Source organism: Pleurodeles waltl, chromosome 3_1, assembly GCF_031143425.1.
Source record: "Pleurodeles waltl isolate 20211129_DDA chromosome 3_1, aPleWal1.hap1.20221129, whole genome shotgun sequence".
NCBI classification, from domain to species: Eukaryota; Metazoa; Chordata; class Amphibia; order Caudata; family Salamandridae; genus Pleurodeles; species Pleurodeles waltl.
The window spans coordinates 1391962477-1391982140 of NC_090440.1; the positions used below are offsets into that span (position 1 = coordinate 1391962477).

Sequence of the window (19664 nt, forward strand, 5' to 3'; positions counted from 1 at the left end):
TACACAGGAATGTATTTAGTTAGTGATAGGAAATTGGATCTATTAGCAGACTCTGTTAAGGCTAGGCATCTGAAAATTGAAAAATACCATGTAAATATTAAGGGGCAGTTACTGCGTAAAAGTTTTGTTGATTGAATTTTTATTATGTTTCTTGAAAATAAATAACAGCCGGGAGTTCATGACTCCCAAAGAGTTGTTGTCATCCAAGGTGAACTAATGCCATGTTGAGTGTGAATTGAGGTGTGGGGGTCTTGTGTTAGATGGTAGGGTCTGAGCGACAAGCCTCGGCGGTACCAGGCCATATGGAATAAACCTGTTTTTTCAGAACAAACAAGGTCTGAAATCACTCAATCCTTCCACAACACACAGAGCCTGGAATCACTCTGCAGTTTCACCATTTACAGATCCTGGTATCAATTAACTATTTCACAATACAAGGAGCCTGGATTCATTAAATGCTTTCAGAAGATTCAGAACTTGGAATCACTCATTTTTTCACAAGAAACCCCCACACAAAGCCTGCAATCACTTTACCAATTCGCATCCCAACACACAAAGCCTGGGATCACAAAGTGCTTTCAAAAAAAGGCCACATGCCCTGAAATCACTGTCTTTTCGCCCACGTTCATTATTTTTCGTTCCAATACTCGTTGTCTGAATTCACTCTGTTCTTTCACAGTACACTGCAGATAGAATTACTCTGCTTTTATCCAGCATACAGAGCCTGAAATCACTCAGTCCACTCACAACACAACGCAGAGAGTCTGAACTCACACCGTCCTTTCACAAAATACAAAGCCAGCAGTCACTCTGCCCTTTGGCGACATACAGAGCCTGGAATCACTCAGTCCACTCACAACACAATGCAGAGAGTCTGAAATCACACCATCCTTTCACAAAATACAAAGCCAGCAGTCACTCTGCCCTTTGGCGACATACAGAGCCTGGAATCACTCAGTCCATTCACAACACAACACAGAGAGTCTGAAATCACACTGTCCTTTCGCAACATACGGGGCCTGCGATCACTCTGTCCTTCCACGCCAAGAGACCTCAGAACCACCCTCTCTATTCTTCCCGTCACTTTATTGCTTTTGTGTGTTTTTTTTCTCTCACAGCAAGCTTCACAAAGGGTGCCAGTAATTCCATAACACAACAGACACAATCAGTATAAAATCCCTCTGTCCTTTCATAACACAGCACAGTTGCTGGTTCACCCTGTCACTTGATAACCAAATACACAGAACCCAGGATCACTCAAGGAGCATGGAATCGCTCTGCCCTTTCACACCTCAGCGAGCAGACCCAGGTGTACTGTGTCCTTTCGCGCCATAGAGAGCCTGGACCCACTCTGTCCTTTCACAAAATACGGAGCCTGCGATCACTCTGCCCTTTCACACCTTAGCACAAGGAGCCTGGAATCTCTCAGTCTTTTCACACCTCAACAAGCAGCGCCTCGAGTGACTCTGTCCTTTCACGCCACAGAGAGCGTGGAACCCCTTTCTCCTGTTCCACCCATCACGTTATTGTCTTTGTGATCCTGGTTCACGGCAGCACCCGGTGTCGCATACGCTTTCCCGATGCCTACGCAGCTTGGAGACGGGCTCCCCCGGTCCTCTCACAGCAGAGCTCCGAGCTTGGGTTAGCTGCGCCCCCTCTTCCTGGAGAGATCGGTGTCAGTGATTTCGGCCCCTCCCCCTCCTGCCTGGTATACACAACTAAGAAAGCAGTCAAGGAGTGCAGCCAATCTGTATTGCAAATTGTGCAGCTCGGGGCGCGGGGAGTCCCTCCCTCCCTGAGCAGGCGGCGGCAGCGGCAGCAGCTGGGGGTGGCTCTCACATGCATGGCAGGCTGGCGACACCCCCCAGCCCCTGGATGTGCGAGAGGTGTGGCAGGACCGGGGAGAGCCTGCGAAGAGGTGCCTCCTGCCTTCCACGCGGCGCCTTGACGGCCACCCGACGGGGCGAGACCGGATGGGAGACATGTGGGCTCTGCTGGTAGGCGCTAGCCGACGAGGGTAGCCCGGCCCGGGGCCCAGGAGTAGACCGCCCCCGGAGAGAGCCTGGAGCACCCCTTCACCGCCCACGGCCGAGGATCCACACCATGGCGAGGTGCAACGGGCGGTGCACGCTGGTGGGCTTCTGCTGCATGCAGCTGGTGAGTCAGTCAGGCCCGGGAGTGACGGTGACCCTTCGGATGTGTGAGCCTCTGGCCGCGAGCACCCCTTGCCTGCACCAGATGTGCCCGTGGGCTGGTGGGTGGCACCGCACCAGTGACCCCAGATGTGGGATACATGCAGCAGTGCTCCCTCGGGTACCATATATTATATTCTCCTGGGTGGTTGTATGTGACCCGTGGTGTCAGGAATGGGCGCTCAAGTTTACCAGATGTGTCCATAGGGCGGCTGTGCAGACGGGTGTGCGCCCTAGGGTACACAGACGTGTCCCTGGGGCGGCTGTGTGAGCTGTGCTGCCGGGACTGCGCCCTGGGGTTCACCACATCTGTCCATGGGGACAGAGTGACCGGTGTAGCCGGGGTTCACCAGATATGTTTTGGCGGGTGTGTGATCCGCGCAGCCGAGAGCGCCTTCTGGGACACCAGAGGTGCTCATGGACCCCGGCGGGTGTGCGTGTACCCGGTGGTGAGATGCGTACACCCTTGGTGTTACAGGCTCCTACCTGGCTGTGTCACACACGCCCCCTGGCTGTTTCAGGGCGCAAAGCCGAGGGCCCTGGGGAGACTGAATGAGGGGCTCTCGGTTCATTGTTCTCCAAGTGCAGACAAAGCCCCCTCCACAAAGATCCTCCCTTCCGTCATGCTTTCCAATAACAGAACGGGGCGGGAAGCGCTCTCCCCCTGGCAGGATAGAATGATGCCCCCTCCTCCGGCAGGGTAGGGTACCCTCACCCCTGTCATAAGCTGTTGGACTCCCAGCATAGGCACAACTCGCTCTGCTCACAGCCTCTCGGATGCTTCCATTCTTTATTTAACCAAATGTGAATATCATAGGATCTTGTGTTGCTCTCAAAAATCTAGACACTTATGCAGATTCTGTTCCAAAGTGTAATTTAAATGCAGTGTAATATTCACATACGTAAAATGAATATTTCGGGTGACAATTCATCCATTAGACTCTAATTACATTATATATACTTTAGATGAATAGTGTTGTCTATACCAGTTTTGCAGCTGACGAGTACCTCTTTAAGCTACCGATACTTAACACTGTTGTGATACGTGGTAACTCTCGGGTCCTGTGCATGTATGGCAGTGTGGAAATGTATATGAATGTGTTGTGATGGCTATTCGTTGGCTTCTCGTGCAATTCGCCGTTTTATATGTAGCTCCCCTGAGCTATAGGGGCGGGGAGAGGGGCTTTGCTTACGAAATGTGAAATCTGTGTTTTGTTCTGAAATGCGTCTGCATTTTGAAAGGTTGAGGGGTCACCTGAAGAATCAGTTTTTGTTAATTATGATGGATTCCTTTGGTGTGGTGGGGGTGGGGTGTACACATCTCCCACCGCGGATGCCTTCAGTCAATGCTGGTAAAAGGATAATGAATTCAGCTCCTGTTTCACGCTCTCGCCCCCGTCTGCCTCCTCGTGCACATACTGGGATGGGGGCAGGGGGATACCTACAGCAGGCTCTTCCCCACACTTGACGTACTGCCACTTGACAGGAGCCCACGTGTTGTGAGCACCAATATGCTTGCTTTTTTTCTTAACGTTTTTATTCCCTGACTCCGTGCGGCCCTGGCACCATCCTCTTGTCCTGGATCCACTTATCCCAGTTCGTGTGTTCTACTAATTCAGCCCCGCTGTTTCACCAGAGGCTGTGGTAACGTTTTCATGGTGAGTGTTGCAGAAATCAATTCCGTCTGTGCCACAGCGAGGTGCCGCAGAACCATCTATGGCACTAATACTACAAATCCCCAAATGCATCACGATAACTGAAAGCCCAGTGATAGAACAATGTATCTCCCTCGAATGGACCAACATTTAGATCAACTCTATGGCGGATTTTTGCCCCTCACATAAAGGCGTTGATGTGGAAGAGTCCCCTCGTAAAACAAACAAGAAAAACATAACTTCTTGTAAAGTTGAACCTGAAAAGATGCCCTCAGATAAATGGACTAGGTTGATCTACATTGGAATACGGCAGGGTTATCGTGATGTGCAGTACTTGGAGGTGTGGCCGGACTGTTGTAGTATGGCACTGAGTAGTGACAGGGTTGAGTTTAGCTGGTCCTGTCTCTTCTAACTTATGTGGTGAGGCACAGTACAGCCGCATCTTGGATTATAGCGCAGGGTTGTTGCTTTACTGTAGTGTGGATCAGCACAGCAGCGCCTCGGACTGTTAGTGCTATAGGTGGCGTGGCTGAAGTCCTGTGGCACTAAATATCGCAGCTGCATCTTGAATGTCAGGTGCGCTGCTGGTTTACTTACATTACTCCAGTGTCGAACAGCACAGTAGCACCTTGGGTCCGAGCTCTGCGAGCTGCTTCTTTCCCTAGTGGATATTGCTGGCTCACCCCTGTCTCTGTGGCATCCATCAGTCTGAGGAAACTGTTTTGCACATCGGCTGATTCCTTTCATTTGTCACTGACTTGCCAAGCCCACGCGCCTCGCTGGAAATCGGGCAATATTCCAATGCATCGACACAAGTGTCACTACACCCGGGCCCTGCCTTACCCCTCCGGGAGCATGGGGAGAGCAGCCAATCCTTCCCCGGCCTTCTCCACTCTGCCCATCCCACGCAGCCACAGCCAGGCCCCACCGGCCACATGCTGTCGCATTTCTTCGCCTGTCCTGGACATAGGATATATGTCAGTGGGTTTGCCCCAGGAGCAGCGGGAAACATATCAGTGGCAAAGCACAGGCATGCCTTGCCAGTTATTCCTAATTCCAGGGGCAAAACTAACAACTGTTGGATTTGATGGGGAGGATAACAGTTTGAACTGGGTATTCCAGGCCCTGGCACCCTCATGACAAGATCTGCCAAACACGGAATAAGGGCCATAGACAGCAAGCAAACTAATAATGGTGGACAATCTTTTTTGACTGATAGATTTCAAATGGTAACCAGTGGGGAATTTAGAGCTGGCCATTTATGCTTGCCTTGTGGTGTGCCTCAGGAGTCTGGCTAGAGCCCAACGCTTTTCAATTTATACATCTCCCCTCTGGCCAGACTTATCTCGTCATTTGGGCTACAGGCAGTGCCGTATGCGGATGCCACACTGGCCAGTTTTATGAAGTAAATGAAGGCAGTGGCCTCATGGATGAGTAAAAACTGCCTTAATTTGAATGGCAAAAAAACTGTGGTGCTGACGTTTGGAACTCATTCTCCAATATGGAATCAGAACTGGTGGCCTGAGGAATTACAGGCATGTTTTAATGGTACTCCCCACATAGACTTCTCAGATTGTCAACTCAGAATCTTGTTGTCATGGGGAGGAAGGGCTTTTTCGATGGCAGCTGTCAAAATTTGGAACTACCTCCTGCGTCACTTAGCCGGGATTAAATTGCATCTGCCTTTTCGAAATGACCTGGTATGGGTCAGTATGACTGAGACAGGATTCAACTGCATGTTACCTAGGAAAGTCATTACATTTTGGCTCTCTTCTGTAAGGGGCTCCGGGGATGGGACAGATTATCTCAGGGTCAGCATTTAGCTGCTTGATACCTTTGGGCATTGTTGCACTTTACAAATTCTATCATTCATTCAATATTGGATTAAATTAAAACACTGATAACTACACAGAGCACATTCCAAGACATGTTTTTTGACTCAACTCTGGTGGCACAGAATAGAATCAAACAAAAGCAGTTTAGATTATGGCCTGCTCCAATTGGATGGGGTGGAGATGTAGTGTGAGCAGTGTGTGTACATTGTACGAGGCTGTCTGGTCGCTGTGGGTGCAACAAACAGCCTCCAGCCAGGGCCGGACTGGGAACCAGTAGCAGCCCTGGCAAATTCTGTCAGACCAGTCCCCATACTTTATATAGCAAGCGCAGTGAGTGAGCATGACCACTGCAAGTGAGACATGGGGGGTTTCCCCCCAAAGAGTTGTTCTGTTTTTTGGGAAATTATGGTATGTTGTACAACATATTGTTCATTATAGAGCATTATCCAGTCATTCAATGGATAGAGATAGTAAACATTCCTGAGCATGGCTCAATGAATGAATAGTTAGATTGGTGAGCGGCGGGTGGATGATTGAATTGAAGAATGGATGACAATGAATAAACATTTTTAGCTACTTGGAAAAAGTGTTATCAATACACTGACCAAAAGTGGTTGTTATAGTTTTCATTTGAGCTTTTTCACTAAAACATCACCCTCCGCAAACACTACCACCTGTCCTTGTTAAAAATGCATAACCTGGATGTATTTTAACAGTGCTCTGTGTTCGAGCCTTAAAAAACTCACGAAGCATTGTTTTAAACTAAAATGGGAGAGAGAATGGGATGACCATGTAGTGGTTGAATTGCACAATGTGAAACCAGGAAGCCTTGCATCTATCCCGGCTTCCACATTGTGTGATCCTAGGCAATTACTTCTTTCACATTGTCTTATTTTCCTTCAACACATGAGAGCACCTTGTAATACATCAGTGAGGGGTGTCTGCTGCACACAGGCAAAAAACGATAATGTTACTTCATCTATAGTAACACCCTAGATCCCTTATAGGGAGCAAATCACCAGGCCAGGGGTGTAATTTAGTATACTAAATAGAAATAAGTTGGAACAGTCACACTATAAAGAAATACACTTTTGAATTTTGAAGAATCTTTACTGGACTCTGTGTCAAGCAAGAGCAATCCCCACCCCCACCCGAGCTCCCAAAAGCCCTGAAGGTCAGTGCTGCTCTTGGTGACCCTCCAGGAGACAGGAACCATCCAAACACAAGCACAATTGGTTGTGAAGTTTGCTTTAAAACCATTTGTTTTGCATTGTTTATTTTTAAAGCAAAAAGGCTGCAGGCAGGAAACATTGCTGGCCCGTCCCCAGTGACAAAACCGGCCTTCACCAGCAGTTAAACCGGCCCGCATCCTGCCGGTCCACCAGAAGAATTCCCAGTGCATTGTAGCACAAGTCTGGGCATGCCTCGAGCAGAGGTAAGGGCTGCAGGAAATAGGAAAAGTCTTGTCTGAACTACAAAGCCCTATCCTGGGAAATCAAGACCACAAGCAATCCCAGACCAGTTTCTGTCTTGGCCATAATCATGCTACTCAGCACAACTCACTTAAACTGCAAACTAGCAATGGGTAGAATTGCATAAATTAATCCACATCAATCAGTTAATCAGTGGCTGAAATAATTTCAAGCAATCCATCCATCACTTTCTGGTTCTGTTAGTGGTAAGTGGAACACGATATGCTCAGACGTGGGTTCTCTGCTCACTGTGCAATAGGACTCGAGCTGTAAGTTATTGATGGTCCTGATCAAGGCCAATCTCATACGTGATTTCTTGCTTGCCAGTACAGAGAGTACGTGGTATAGCATTTTGGTCTCAACAGGCCCTGTTGTGGTGGGATGAGGGTTGATTTTCATAAAGAGGGCATCTAGATCTAAACGTCCTGAGTGAGAACCTCAGATTTCTGGAGTCCATAATTAAAAACAAAACAAAAAAACTAACACACACAACAAAACAAATACCCTAGACTAAAAAGATTACTTTTGGCTATATGCTTAGATTAGGTCTTAAACATTAATTGGCAAACTCCAACTTTTTAAAAATCGGGCCTCTTCTAGTTAGAGTATATTCTGCTTGAAATGACTTGCCAGAAATGCATTTGCGTTCAGTAATATCCCCTGGGGCATCAATGAGGTCTAGCCCTCCCACGGAGAGTATCTGGGAACGGTAATGCCGCTGCTGTGCCGTCCGTTTCAGCTCACCTCCTGCTTCTTATCCGTGCAGAGGATGCTCTGAACTGGGATGCAGGCTGGAGTCAGGCACCAGTGTGTGGCACCACCGCCGGAGGCTCTTCTCTGCGCCTCAGTGGTGCTTGTGAGGGTCCTGGTGCAGCAGCAAAGCAGAGTTTGGATGCTGGGTGCCAAGGATGCTCTTCAGCTGCTGACCGATTTAAGAATGCATGTGCTTGTGACCTAGAAGCTTGCATAAATTGTGCTATTTAAGCTACCCTAAGCGGCGACTCATGTTGAGCAGGTTTCTTTTTGGGAGGAGTTTCAGGCTAGGCAGTGAGTGTCCGCCGAACAGGACAGGGATGGGGCAGCAGCAGTGCTTTCAGTTCTGCAGCTGTATGGTGGGCACCCTTCCTCTGCCTGGATCCTTAGTGATGCTGTGGTGGACATGAACAGAAAACTGAGGGGCGGGCGGGAGGTGCTAGGGAGGGCAGTGCGAGCCGATTCTAAGCGCCATGGCCGCTATGAGCAGGAGGGCAAAAGAGAGACACAAAAGAAACAAGCATTTGCAATCCAACGGGTCTCGCATTGGCTCGAGTAAGCGCTATTAGCATTGTAAACTCCTAACCAAACTTTTCCTACCACACAAATTACAAGGAAAAAAAAACAGCGCGATCGCGCTATGTAAAATGCACAGTGATCGCGCTGAAATTGAAAACGGAAAAACGGAGCGCGATTGCGCTATGTAAACTTCAGTGCGATCACCCTGCGTGGAAAATAAAAAAGATAAAGTAGTCAGGAAACCATGCTGAAAACATCAAACCTCGAATGGTTTTAGTAGTTTGCCGGTGCTGTGTAGGTGGGCTAAACGCCGGAAAAGGCATGACATATGCATGCCTTTCACAAATGAAAGCAAGCGGATTTTAAAAGGCAAGCCCATGAACCAATGAAAGTGACTGACGTGACATGGGCGTGATTAGAAGCCCAAAAAGAGATTACAGCATGGGACGGAGTGCTTTGCGCTCGCCCATAAAAAGTAGTTCGCTCACATAAAATGTATTGGCAATCATGCAATAATCCATGTAACAGGGTCAGTCTGCAGGGCGGTAACAAAACCGCTCCAAGGCGGAACAAACGTAAAGCATTTACCAACGCCCTCAAGGGATTTTTGAAAGGCAAGCCCACAAACTCATGAAAGTGATGGGTGTGACATGGGCATGGTTAAAGCCCACAATACTTACCAGAGGTCGGAAGCACTTGCGCGCTCGACCTAAAAGGGTGTTTCTGCTGCATTCAGGAAGCAGATGACAAAGTTTCTAAGATTAAGGTGAACACTGTTTTCTTTGATACCAAAATTGTATGAAACTTTAATTAATGGTACGAATGTGCTTTCGGAAAAGATAATGGATTTTGGAAGAGGCTCTTATATTAATTGTGAGAAAATACCCGTATGAAGTAAATTATTGCAAATGTACTGTGCAGATGTGGTATTGATTGATTGCTTGCTGTGTGTTGTGCACTCACCACAAGACGTGTGTGTGTGTGTGCTCAAAATACACAAAGGCAAAAACCTTTACTTGAATCAGGAGATTGCCGTATAGCCTGTTTTTGTACATAATGAACAAGCAGTGTTTTCTACCTGTGGTCCAAACCTGTGAGTCACGCTTCACAGCAGCAGTTTAAATCTGAGTTTCCACCTCTCTGGCCTTGTGTTTTTACCAAGATAACTTATATGTTTGAAACACTGAAATCAGAAAGTGAAATCTGACGATTCAGCCACAGATTTCAATTTAGAATATGTTCATTTTTAAACTAGAGCGTTTTTTTCTAAACACTGAAAAACATGATCTTAACATGCGTTTGAAATACAGCTTCAGTTATTTCACATTGTGAAGCACAAATGTTAACAGTGGCGCAGGAACAATTCTCAGAGTGCGGGTCCTGGTCATTGACATCATACTATGTAAATGTTACAATACAATACAAAAGCCATCTGGGTGTGAACAGCTTCTCAAGGAGTGTTCTAAATGAACCAAGGCCTCTGAGCAGGGGGGCGAAGAGCAATGGACGTCCAGTACTTCATGCTGGAGCACAAATTACACATATATGTCTAGCATGTGGCTGGTATTGTTAATTATCAAGAGCATATTTTCATTTAAAATTGACTCTTTCTGATATCTAAATCACCAGAAAGAACCACTGGACTGCAAACTCTCTCCTTCTGTCCTTTGTCTGAAAATACTTCCTTCTTTCATCTTCAAAGCACAGAAGGCCTGCCTTAAAGTAGGGCAGCCCTTTACTGTTGGCACCTTTGTGGGCACAATTGTCTCAGAACTATATTGGTAGAAGTGTGCTCTTTCTCCGGTAACCCTACCTGGTGCACACACAAGTTACACAAACTGAAAAAATGTTATTTTTATGTCGCAGTTACCAAAGGAACTCAAGATGTTTTCCCTCTGCAGTGCCAGTAATTTTCATGTGTCATTACAATAATGTTGTGCCCACCCTGTTCATCTTCTGGCAGTGCCTCATTATGAAAAGCCACAGCAGAAGCAATGTCCATGGTAAGTACATATTCTGTCAAGACATCAACAGTCACGGAAATGTGTTCTGTCGCAAAATAATTAAAAACATAAAAAGGCCTATTGTACCAGCTAAGTACTGCCCCCCCAAAGTACCATGCGCACTATAGAAACAATGCCACAGGAACTCTGCACTTGAATGGGCTAATATGCCACAATATTTGACAATGCAAATGCACTTCTTTGCATATATGACATGATGAACCCCCAAAACCCTTTCAAACTCATTCAGTCAATCAATCAGTGTGCTTTTAGAGCACAGCTAATCACCCATAAGGGTCTCAAGGCACTGAGTGAGGGGGAATCTGCAGTTCAGTCGATGAGTTCGATGGCCAAATAAGCAATGTTTGGTGGTACACATCAACTCATGCTTCCTGTGTAGGGTTGTCTTTCCACATTTTGTAGGTAGGCCATCATTAACCATAGGACGAAAAAGAACAGTGGCAGAAGCCGGTTATGGTCAATTTTGTACCAATTCATATCTTTTACTGCTTTGATGCTTACATTTGGCATCTTACATTGGACATATGTTCACACTTGGCAGCACAATTTTTACTGCTTAGGCTTTTTACTTATTAGCGGTGACGGTGTTGCTGCTCAGTAAGTACGCTGTCAAAATCTTTGTTGCATGCGCAAACACCACTATACATTTTTTACATTTCACTGCATTAAATGTCTGACTGTGTCTGGAAGCAAAAAACAAACGTTGCAAGCGCATCTTAAATGCACAAGAGCACTGGTGAATATTCAGTGTGCGGAGGTGTGTGATGCTGAACCACGTGCATTATACTGAAAGTGCACGTGCTGGGAATTTGGGTTTAGTGGAATTTCATAAACAAACACGGTCTTTATACTTCTACAGTTAGGACGTGTGAGTTGTCTGCTGCTCTTTCAATAAGTGATTGTGCACTGTGTCCAGGATTCTGCTTTTTCCACTTGTGATCATTTATTTCCTTATTATGGCCGCTGCACTGACACTCTAATCACACTGAGAATTGCAATACCATTTGTTTTTAATTGAAATGGCATTGCATTTATATAGCGCTTAGTACCACTGACGAGGCGTTGAGCGCTAACCAATGTCTTTCTTGCCACCCTGAAGAGGAATGAATGGAGTATTTACCCAATGGAGCAACGTACATTACAAGTGCAAGTGCTTTACTTGGAAGAGAGGCCACTGTGCCACGGGAGTAAAGCTGGGGCCTATCAAGCGGGAATACGAGGGGGGTGGGTCTGAGTGAAGACCCGGGGGCCGCGACTAGGAAAGAAGAAAGCCTGCAGTGTTGAGGGAATAGGGTGGGTCCAAGGATAGCTTCCTTCACAGCCCGTCAGCTGCATTTCTTTATTTGCTTAGTTGGTGTTATCTAGAGTGCGCATTGCCACTTCGCAGTTACTTCAGAGCGCTAGCCTGCGGAAGATTAAGTGGGGCTTCCCACTGGGCCCGTTGGCCTGATTAGCTGGGTTTGTCCATAATGTTTGTTTTATTGCCCTCTCCTGTTTGGAGGTACGCAGACAAAGTCTCATAAAACGCTGTAAGGGAATCCCGGGCAGGGCAGAGCTGAGGTGTGGGAGGTGGGGCTGCTAAGTGAACCAGCAGACAAGGAAAGCAATTATGAAAATAGCAAAAAAGGGCGGGGGTCGCAAACAGTGAGTGCAAGACAGAAATGCAAGAAAGAGAGATGGTAGATAGCAGCTGAACAGCAGAGTGGAGAAGGAAGTAGACAGAAATGCTGGAAGGGAGGAAAGGTGGCAATAAACATGGAAGCAAGGGAGGGTGGGAGAAAGAGAGGTTGAAAAGACTAAATGAAGGAAGCTTCCATGGAACTGGAAGAAAAGATATATACGCAGATGGGCCCAAGAACGCTTGAAAGGATTAAGGGATGGGTGCAAGTAAAATGGATGAAAGAGTGACAGGGTGGGTATGGCTGGATGAATGGATCGTTGTGTGAACAGAATAGTCATTTCATGGATGGGATGGAGAAAGAATGGACTGAAGAATGAAATGATGGAAATACGGATGAATGAATGGGGGAATGCAGGGTCTGAGGAAGAACAGACAGGTATGTAGATATACGGGTGAACAAAACGATTATAGGATGGGTCGAATTTATTTGCGTCGTCCACGCCGTGTCATTAAAGGATTGGTTCAAAGTGGGGGCATTTTAATTTTCAAGCTACAACCTCGAAGTGGGAAGTTAGGTTCGTAAATAAAAGCGTTCCCAATTGGTGGAGCTCGGCCCCTTACAGTGGCAAAGTGATTTAGTGAAGTTGGTGGAGTAGGGGATGTGAAAGCGTTTTCCTAACGGAATCCAGGTTCAGGATGTGCCCCAGTTCTCCAGTTTAAAAAAAGGCAGCGCGTCTCCAGGAGCAGGTTAAACTCCCAAGGGCAGGCCTTAGAAGTAGCCCGGGTTTGTCTGCTTTCCATACACTCTGTCCGGCATTTCCTTCGCAGGGCCTACTGCAGATATGTTATCATTCGGCAAGTTGAACTCACAATAAAATTCGGTCAAGGCCATCTGGCGGGAAGATGTGCACGGAGTGCGGCATGCCCAGCACAGGCTCTTCACGGGGGGCTCTGATCCGCACGTGTTGCGCATTAAAATAAGAACACAACAGTTCCAGTGAAACGGGTGTTGGCGGGATCATGGGGCCTCGGGGTTGGGATTTTAAATCGTGCGTGTATTTGGCTGCCCTTGCGGTCATCCTTCAGTGTGCTCTCTATATAAATATGCCCGAGGCTTCCCCTGTTTTCTTCTATAGCCAGACTACAAGTTAAATCGACTCAAAGAGCTATGGAGAATGTGGATAGTGTGTTTCTGAATGGAGCGCTCCGGGGCACGGAACAAGGCCAGTTTCTGGCGGTGCAAACGCAGCCAACCAGTGCCAGCTACATATCCCCCCAATCTGTGCCAGTTTCTACAATTGCCCATTTGTACCAGTTCCTACACTGCATACACGAGCCAACCCATAACTCTGCCAACCCGTGCCAACTTCTCACTCTGCGGACCAGAGCCAGTTTCTTCAACGCCCACCATGCCACCTTCACAGTGCCTACTTGTGCATCTTGTCACACTACCGGCTTGTGCCATCCCATGTACGTTGATCCCATGCCCAACATGTGCCAAACAGCTGCACTGCCTACCCGTGCCAGCTTCTCACACTGCTAAGCATTACACTGCCAGCTTTTCACTCTGCGCACTAAGGCCATCTGTTCACAGTGCCCATGTTTCCCGCCTTGCAAACCAGTGCTCATCACTTAGGTGAGAGTGCGCGCCCATTCTTCCCCAGAACTCACTGAGGAGAGACCTACATGAGTGTCAACTTGAGGAAGCATGGAGAGGGTGGAAATCGCTACCTCTGTTTAATCATTTCTCTGCAGTCCCAAATGACAACAAATTCTCCTCTCAGGCTTCCCTTGGACTAAGGCAAGAAACAGAAATGGGACACTAAACATTAAAATATTGCTGCATGCAATAAAACAGATGTTGATTTTGCAGAAATTGTAAATTCTCTTTATTTCCAAATTGCAACGTTGCTGCAATCTTTTACATTTTAGTATAGAAATGTGCAAATATATTTCCTCATTTTTTATTTCATCACCTCTTCATTAGCTAATTATATCTCCATGTATTATTGATTTACTTATTTATTTATTTTGTAAGACCTTAAAACGGTGATGCACACGAGTAACATCAAACTATGAATTGAATAAAAATGGTTGTGGTGCCAAACGTGGAAACTATTCAATTTTTTAAAGGCGACTTCTCAATAAATATTGTGATAGACTGTGATATCAACTCTAGACTAAAAAACATCCTCACATTGGAGTCCTGTCTATCAGTACCCCTGATAATAGTATTAATATTATTTGTATTCTTCTGATGAGCAAATCGGAATGTAGTTCTATTCTAGTAGCCAGAAAATAAAATACGCAAGACATTAACACCATTATAATGTAGAAATAACATTCATAATATGCTTCACAACATCAACAAATAGAATCATAATGCTTGTTCTGCCACGTTCATTCTCTCGTATCTAAACTCAACTCCTAGTCACACATTATTTCCCGATACTAATCCATCACTAATTCTTGTTGGGTTCCAGAGTAGCGTGCTACTCATCGAAAAGCGCTTCGACGCCTCGTCAGGGGTAGTAAGCGCTATATAAATTACAATACATAAACACCTCAGATTCAAGCATGAAATTGCTAAAGGAACACTATATAGAAACGTTCATCAACACTCTACAGTTCCCATGTCAACACTATATTTCGGCTGATCCTTGGTGTAGAGTCTTCATCGGGGCACATTAACTTGTATTTCTTGGTTTACATCTTAATTATCTTTGTCTTTATGTTCTTAGAGGTTCACGCTTTTTCTTCAAGCCTCAAGTCTCATCCCACAAAAATCTTGGAACCCAAGAGAGCACTGTGTTCTACCTGTTTACATTTCTTATTCAGACACCAATTGCTGTTTTTTGTTTTTTCTTTTTTTTTGCGGTGCAGAATTTATGCAGATTATTTCGTATGTAATTATTGTATAGGAAGTGATTTACTTTCATCAGATAATTGCCTGTCCACCACAGGCGGGCACTTGTGGTCGCACTGTGTGTGTATGTCCTTCATAAGCCCTACAATGTGTCACAGCACCATAGGGAGCAAGACAGATAGTTCTGCGCTCTATAATTTCCATTCCTTCCGGCACACACCTGTAGTTACTGCACAGTTCACAAGGACAATAACAGAAGATGGAAACGACTGGGCTATGTACATCTGGTTCGCAACATCCAAAGACTATGGATAGTATCTTTGTAAAAGCTTCTTATCTGACCCTTTACCAAATATGCCATTTCTGGCAGTGATTAATGCAAAACAGGGGCAGGAACGCACTCACTGCATCAAGAAGACGTAATAACATCTCATTCTGCTGGGATGGAGCGTCATGAGTTATGGCATGAGAATGGGCAAGAAAGACTTGTTTCATTCTCGAAGGGACGTTTGCACTTTTTCTGTCCGTGCTTCACGTGTTCTGTGACAGAATCATTGTGGGACCAGTTATGTGTATCAGACTGAGGCTTGCGCCACTCTCGCATGTGCTGTCGTGTTGTGTGAGGGAAGCCCACGTGCCTGCTGTCTTTGCTAGAGGTTGGCAAGCCACTGAAGGCTCGAGTCAGACGCCTGACACTGGCTCAGCTCATCCAGGATCCTCAAACTCAACAGAAGTTGAGCTTTCATGTGGGGTCTTCCTGCCACTCATGTTCTACTCTCATGAGCCAAGAATCAAAAACTGAGCATAAACTTTTGATATTAAAAAGGAGAGAAAGTGATACTCAGCTGAATTGCATAATGTGAAGCAAGAAAACCTGAGATCAAAGCTGGATGGGCCTAATTGTGTGATCCTTGGGAAATATTTAATTTCACCAAGACTCTATTTCTTCACTATCAACTATGAGGGCACCTTCAAATTTATGAGTTTCGGAGGTGCTTTGTACAAAATCCTTGTGTTTGATGTAATAAAGTATAATGTTGTTCCATGCATAAAAATAATCAAGCCCACATTTAGGGTACAGATGAAAACTGACTTGTCTCTCAGTTCATCAATGGAATTGTTGTCAAATAGAACCAAGAATGTGCCTACGTTAATGTTTAAAAACTATCACTTTTAATGAATACCTCTTGATGCAATGATGTAATCTGATATACTAAAGTGAAACGCTTCTGCATGTTAAAGAAAACCACCCTCTGGACTTTTAAAGCATCTATATTGTATTTTTTATTATGTTTGTTGCATGATTTACATCTGAACTATTTTTGTGGCTTGGCTAGTGTACAGGGACCTAAAGCCAAACCAGACCATTGACTCAAGACTTGCTCAGTTCTCTTTGCTACTTTGTTAGCTCACCCCCTCTAGTTGGTGCTGCACGTGTTCTGTATGTGAGGGTAGCGTGCATGGCTTCTATTGGAGCAGCACTTGTCTGTGAGGAAAGCGCACATTATTGCTGCCTCTGGTGTACCCGTTGTGCATACGTGTAAGGGAAGCTGGCACTGCTACAATCTACGCTGCACATGGGCTGTGTGTGAAGTACCCTTTCACTGTTGTACCTGCTCTATGCATCAACAGGGAGCATGATTAATGCTACTTATAGGGTATCTGTCCTGATTGTGTAAAGTTTGCACTGGTATATGAGAGAAGCTTGCACCCCTGCCATCTGTGGTGCACATTTTATGTGTGTGAGGGAGCCTTGCCCTGCTGTCCCTGCTCTGTGCCTCAGCAGGAAGCACACATCAACGCTGCTTGTAAGTAACTGCCCTATTGTGTAAGAAATGCTCTGTTGTTGTGTGTGCTGTGCCTATTCTGTGCGTGAGGAAGCTTGTACTCGTCTCACTTTTGCCTGTTTGAAGGAAATGCATTGTCTGCTTGTTCTTTTTGCTCCATGTGTGGCTAGCGCAGGTACTCATGTTACCTGTGCATGTTTTGACTTCAGAAAATGTGCACCGCTGCTTTCCATGCTGTACCTGTCTGGCTAAACATCCATCGTTGCTACCCGAGCTGTACCTGTTCAGAGTATGTGGGAGGCAGCCTGGACTACACCTGTCTGTGCTGTTACAGGTCTGACCGTGCAAACGCTTCACTGCTGCACTTGTGATTTCTGAGAGTGAAACTTTCACTATGGCTGCACTTTTTACAATGCTAAAAGTCAGGAGCTGAAACTACCTATTCCATACCTGATCCGTGTATTTGAATGTCTAGTCTTGACATTAAATGTCAAATCTAGCTACGCTGCAGGTTCTATTGCATTGCAAACAGGTAACAACCAGATTATATTAAAATGCAACGGAATAATGCGTGTACCTATCCTATAGTTCGCATAAATGAGCCCCTACATGACAACGCTGCCACAGCTCACACAGGTTAGGTAAAGAGCCGGAGACCAGAGCAGAGCGTGGGGATAATTTACTCACTCGGGTTAGGTTGGAGAGCCACAAGATCTGTCCCTCCTCCACAAAATATGACTTTATGAAAACCCTCATCTTACAACCACATCACCCACTCGGGTCAGGGCCTAGGGAAGGTTGACATTGCCTTCTGCCTTAAGGACATCCTATATAGCCTTAGAACCCGCCGTAGCGGACTCTACCGGCTATTAAAGGCCCGCTCCCGAGTTAAATGCCCGAGCCGAAGGCGAGGGCATTTAACAAGGGAAAGGGCCTTTAATAGCCGGTAGAGCCCGCTACGGTGGGTTCTAAGGCTATTAGAACATTCTGCAACTCAGGGCAGAATGTTCTCTTAAAAAAAAACAAATTGCTCACGGAGCCCGAGGGGATTAGAATTCCCTCGGGCTCCATGAGGCTTTGTTCACAGCTGCTGCTGTGAACAAAGCCCATTGGAATGTTGGCGCTGCGGGCTTTTACCGGCCAGTAAAAGCCCGCAGCACTCCATTGTTTTCAATGGAGCTGCCAACTTCCAATGTTCAAATATTGGATAGATCCACAGTCCCCGACATCAGCCTGCTGACAATAATGTATTGTGCCAAGGGCCAAGTAATTGGTCCTCCCAATTCTATATAAATCTCACAAGACTGTGATAGCAAGCTAGAGAACACAGAGGACAGGGGGAAATGAGTTTACAGGGGTGGAACAGGAAAATACTGACCTGAAAAAAATCATAATTACTGACATACTGACTTGCTCATATTCTCTGCAAACCTTGATAACAAGTTAAAGCCCCTGTTCTTGGGGTACACACATCACTAATCCAGCAACTTGTTATTGACATCTACGTAAGCACTCACAGCAATGAAATCACACCAATACACCTCATGCACACTCCATAAGCACTGAAGAAATTACAGTTGTGGACTTTACAGCGGTAAGTCTCTCAAGATCACATGCATATAAACTAACTGACAAAACTAACATGGTTTACGTGTAGGGTGAAGAGACCTGTACCATTACAGTAATACCCCTCACAGTACCTCAGGAAGGTTTGACCAGGTCTCAAAGAACCCCTCACACCCCTCTATTGTCACACAACTACAGAGACAACCTTATATCAACCTCAACACAACTCTTATTAAATTGGGCATTGCCTGTTCACAGACAGCTGCAGAAGTATTGCCCTCCTTTGGGAAACCTAAAACTACAGATTTATTTGTTTGTATACAAAAGCACTAAGGTACTTTGTAATTGGAAGACGTGTGGTATATAAAAACTGCGTAACATAGCATCTGAAACCACCCACCCTTGGCATTGTGACCTAGTGGGGCGTGCATTACTTAAGAGGCATTTTAGGGCAAAGGTCTTCGTTCTAGAGTAGAAGATCAAGATGCGACACATGGGCAGGCTGTGTCAATGAATCCAAGAAGGATGCTAGTGAGCCATTCTATCAATTGATAGTTTACCCCTTTCCTCACAGCCCTTAGTGAGGATACAGTCTAGTTATGTGTTACTCAATGACAGTAGATTGAACAACATGAAACATTAGACTAGTTTAGAAAGGTCTAGCATTGAATCTTAGAAGAAAGCAAACCACAGGCTAGAGACGCCTGCATAGAGCTCCAACATCAATGCCATAGTCATCAACATCCCAGCTGTAGATTTTGTGACTTCATGACATTGTACTCACAAACTAGGTCACTCTAAAGATGGAGGTTAAAGGAAATGAACATGCTACTCTTATACTGGAGAGCAAGGCCATAACATTTTCGATGGTGGCCTCCTTAGCATGTCGTTATTAAACTATATATTGTGTGAATAACGTGGCTTGGGACAGAAGGAAATAAGCCGGTTACTCTTCTTCGTAAATCTGTGTCCTTGAATCTTTGTAGAACTCTATAGTGCTTTGTTGTTAAAGCATATGTGCTTTCAAATACCCAAGATAGATTATGGCCAGGGAAAGGTAGAAGCAACTCTTAAGCTAAACTTAGAGAAAATACTCCTACTCTTAAAACTTATTCCATTAAAGCCTCCATCCAGGGTTATCACTGACTGTATCACTGACTCTTGGCACCTATAAGAAACAGACGGAAACAGTGAAGTTAGGCTTACCTTGTGAAGTCGGACATTGTATCTGAAAAGGGACCACCAAAGTGTATCATCACTTTACTACATATCTTACTTTTTCTTCATGTCATGGCTTTCTTGAGTGTGGACAAGGCCAGTTTCTGTTTTAGAGCAATGTACATATTTGTGACAACACTCCACAAGAGACTGTGT

At 45.6% G+C, this 19664-nt stretch overlaps 1 protein-coding gene across 1 annotated transcript in view; it reads left to right on the forward strand.

Moving 5' to 3' along the window:
* The first annotated feature begins 1383 nt into the window (after positions 1 to 1383).
* The window catches only part of NKAIN1 (sodium/potassium transporting ATPase interacting 1), a 414645-nt gene continuing 396364 nt past the window's right edge, over positions 1384 to 19664 (forward strand). The window contains exon 1 of the mRNA XM_069224903.1: positions 1384 to 2157. Within this exon, the coding sequence (XP_069081004.1) occupies positions 2104 to 2157 (54 nt within the window). The 5' untranslated portion in view covers positions 1384 to 2103. The remainder of the gene's footprint in view (positions 2158 to 19664) is intronic.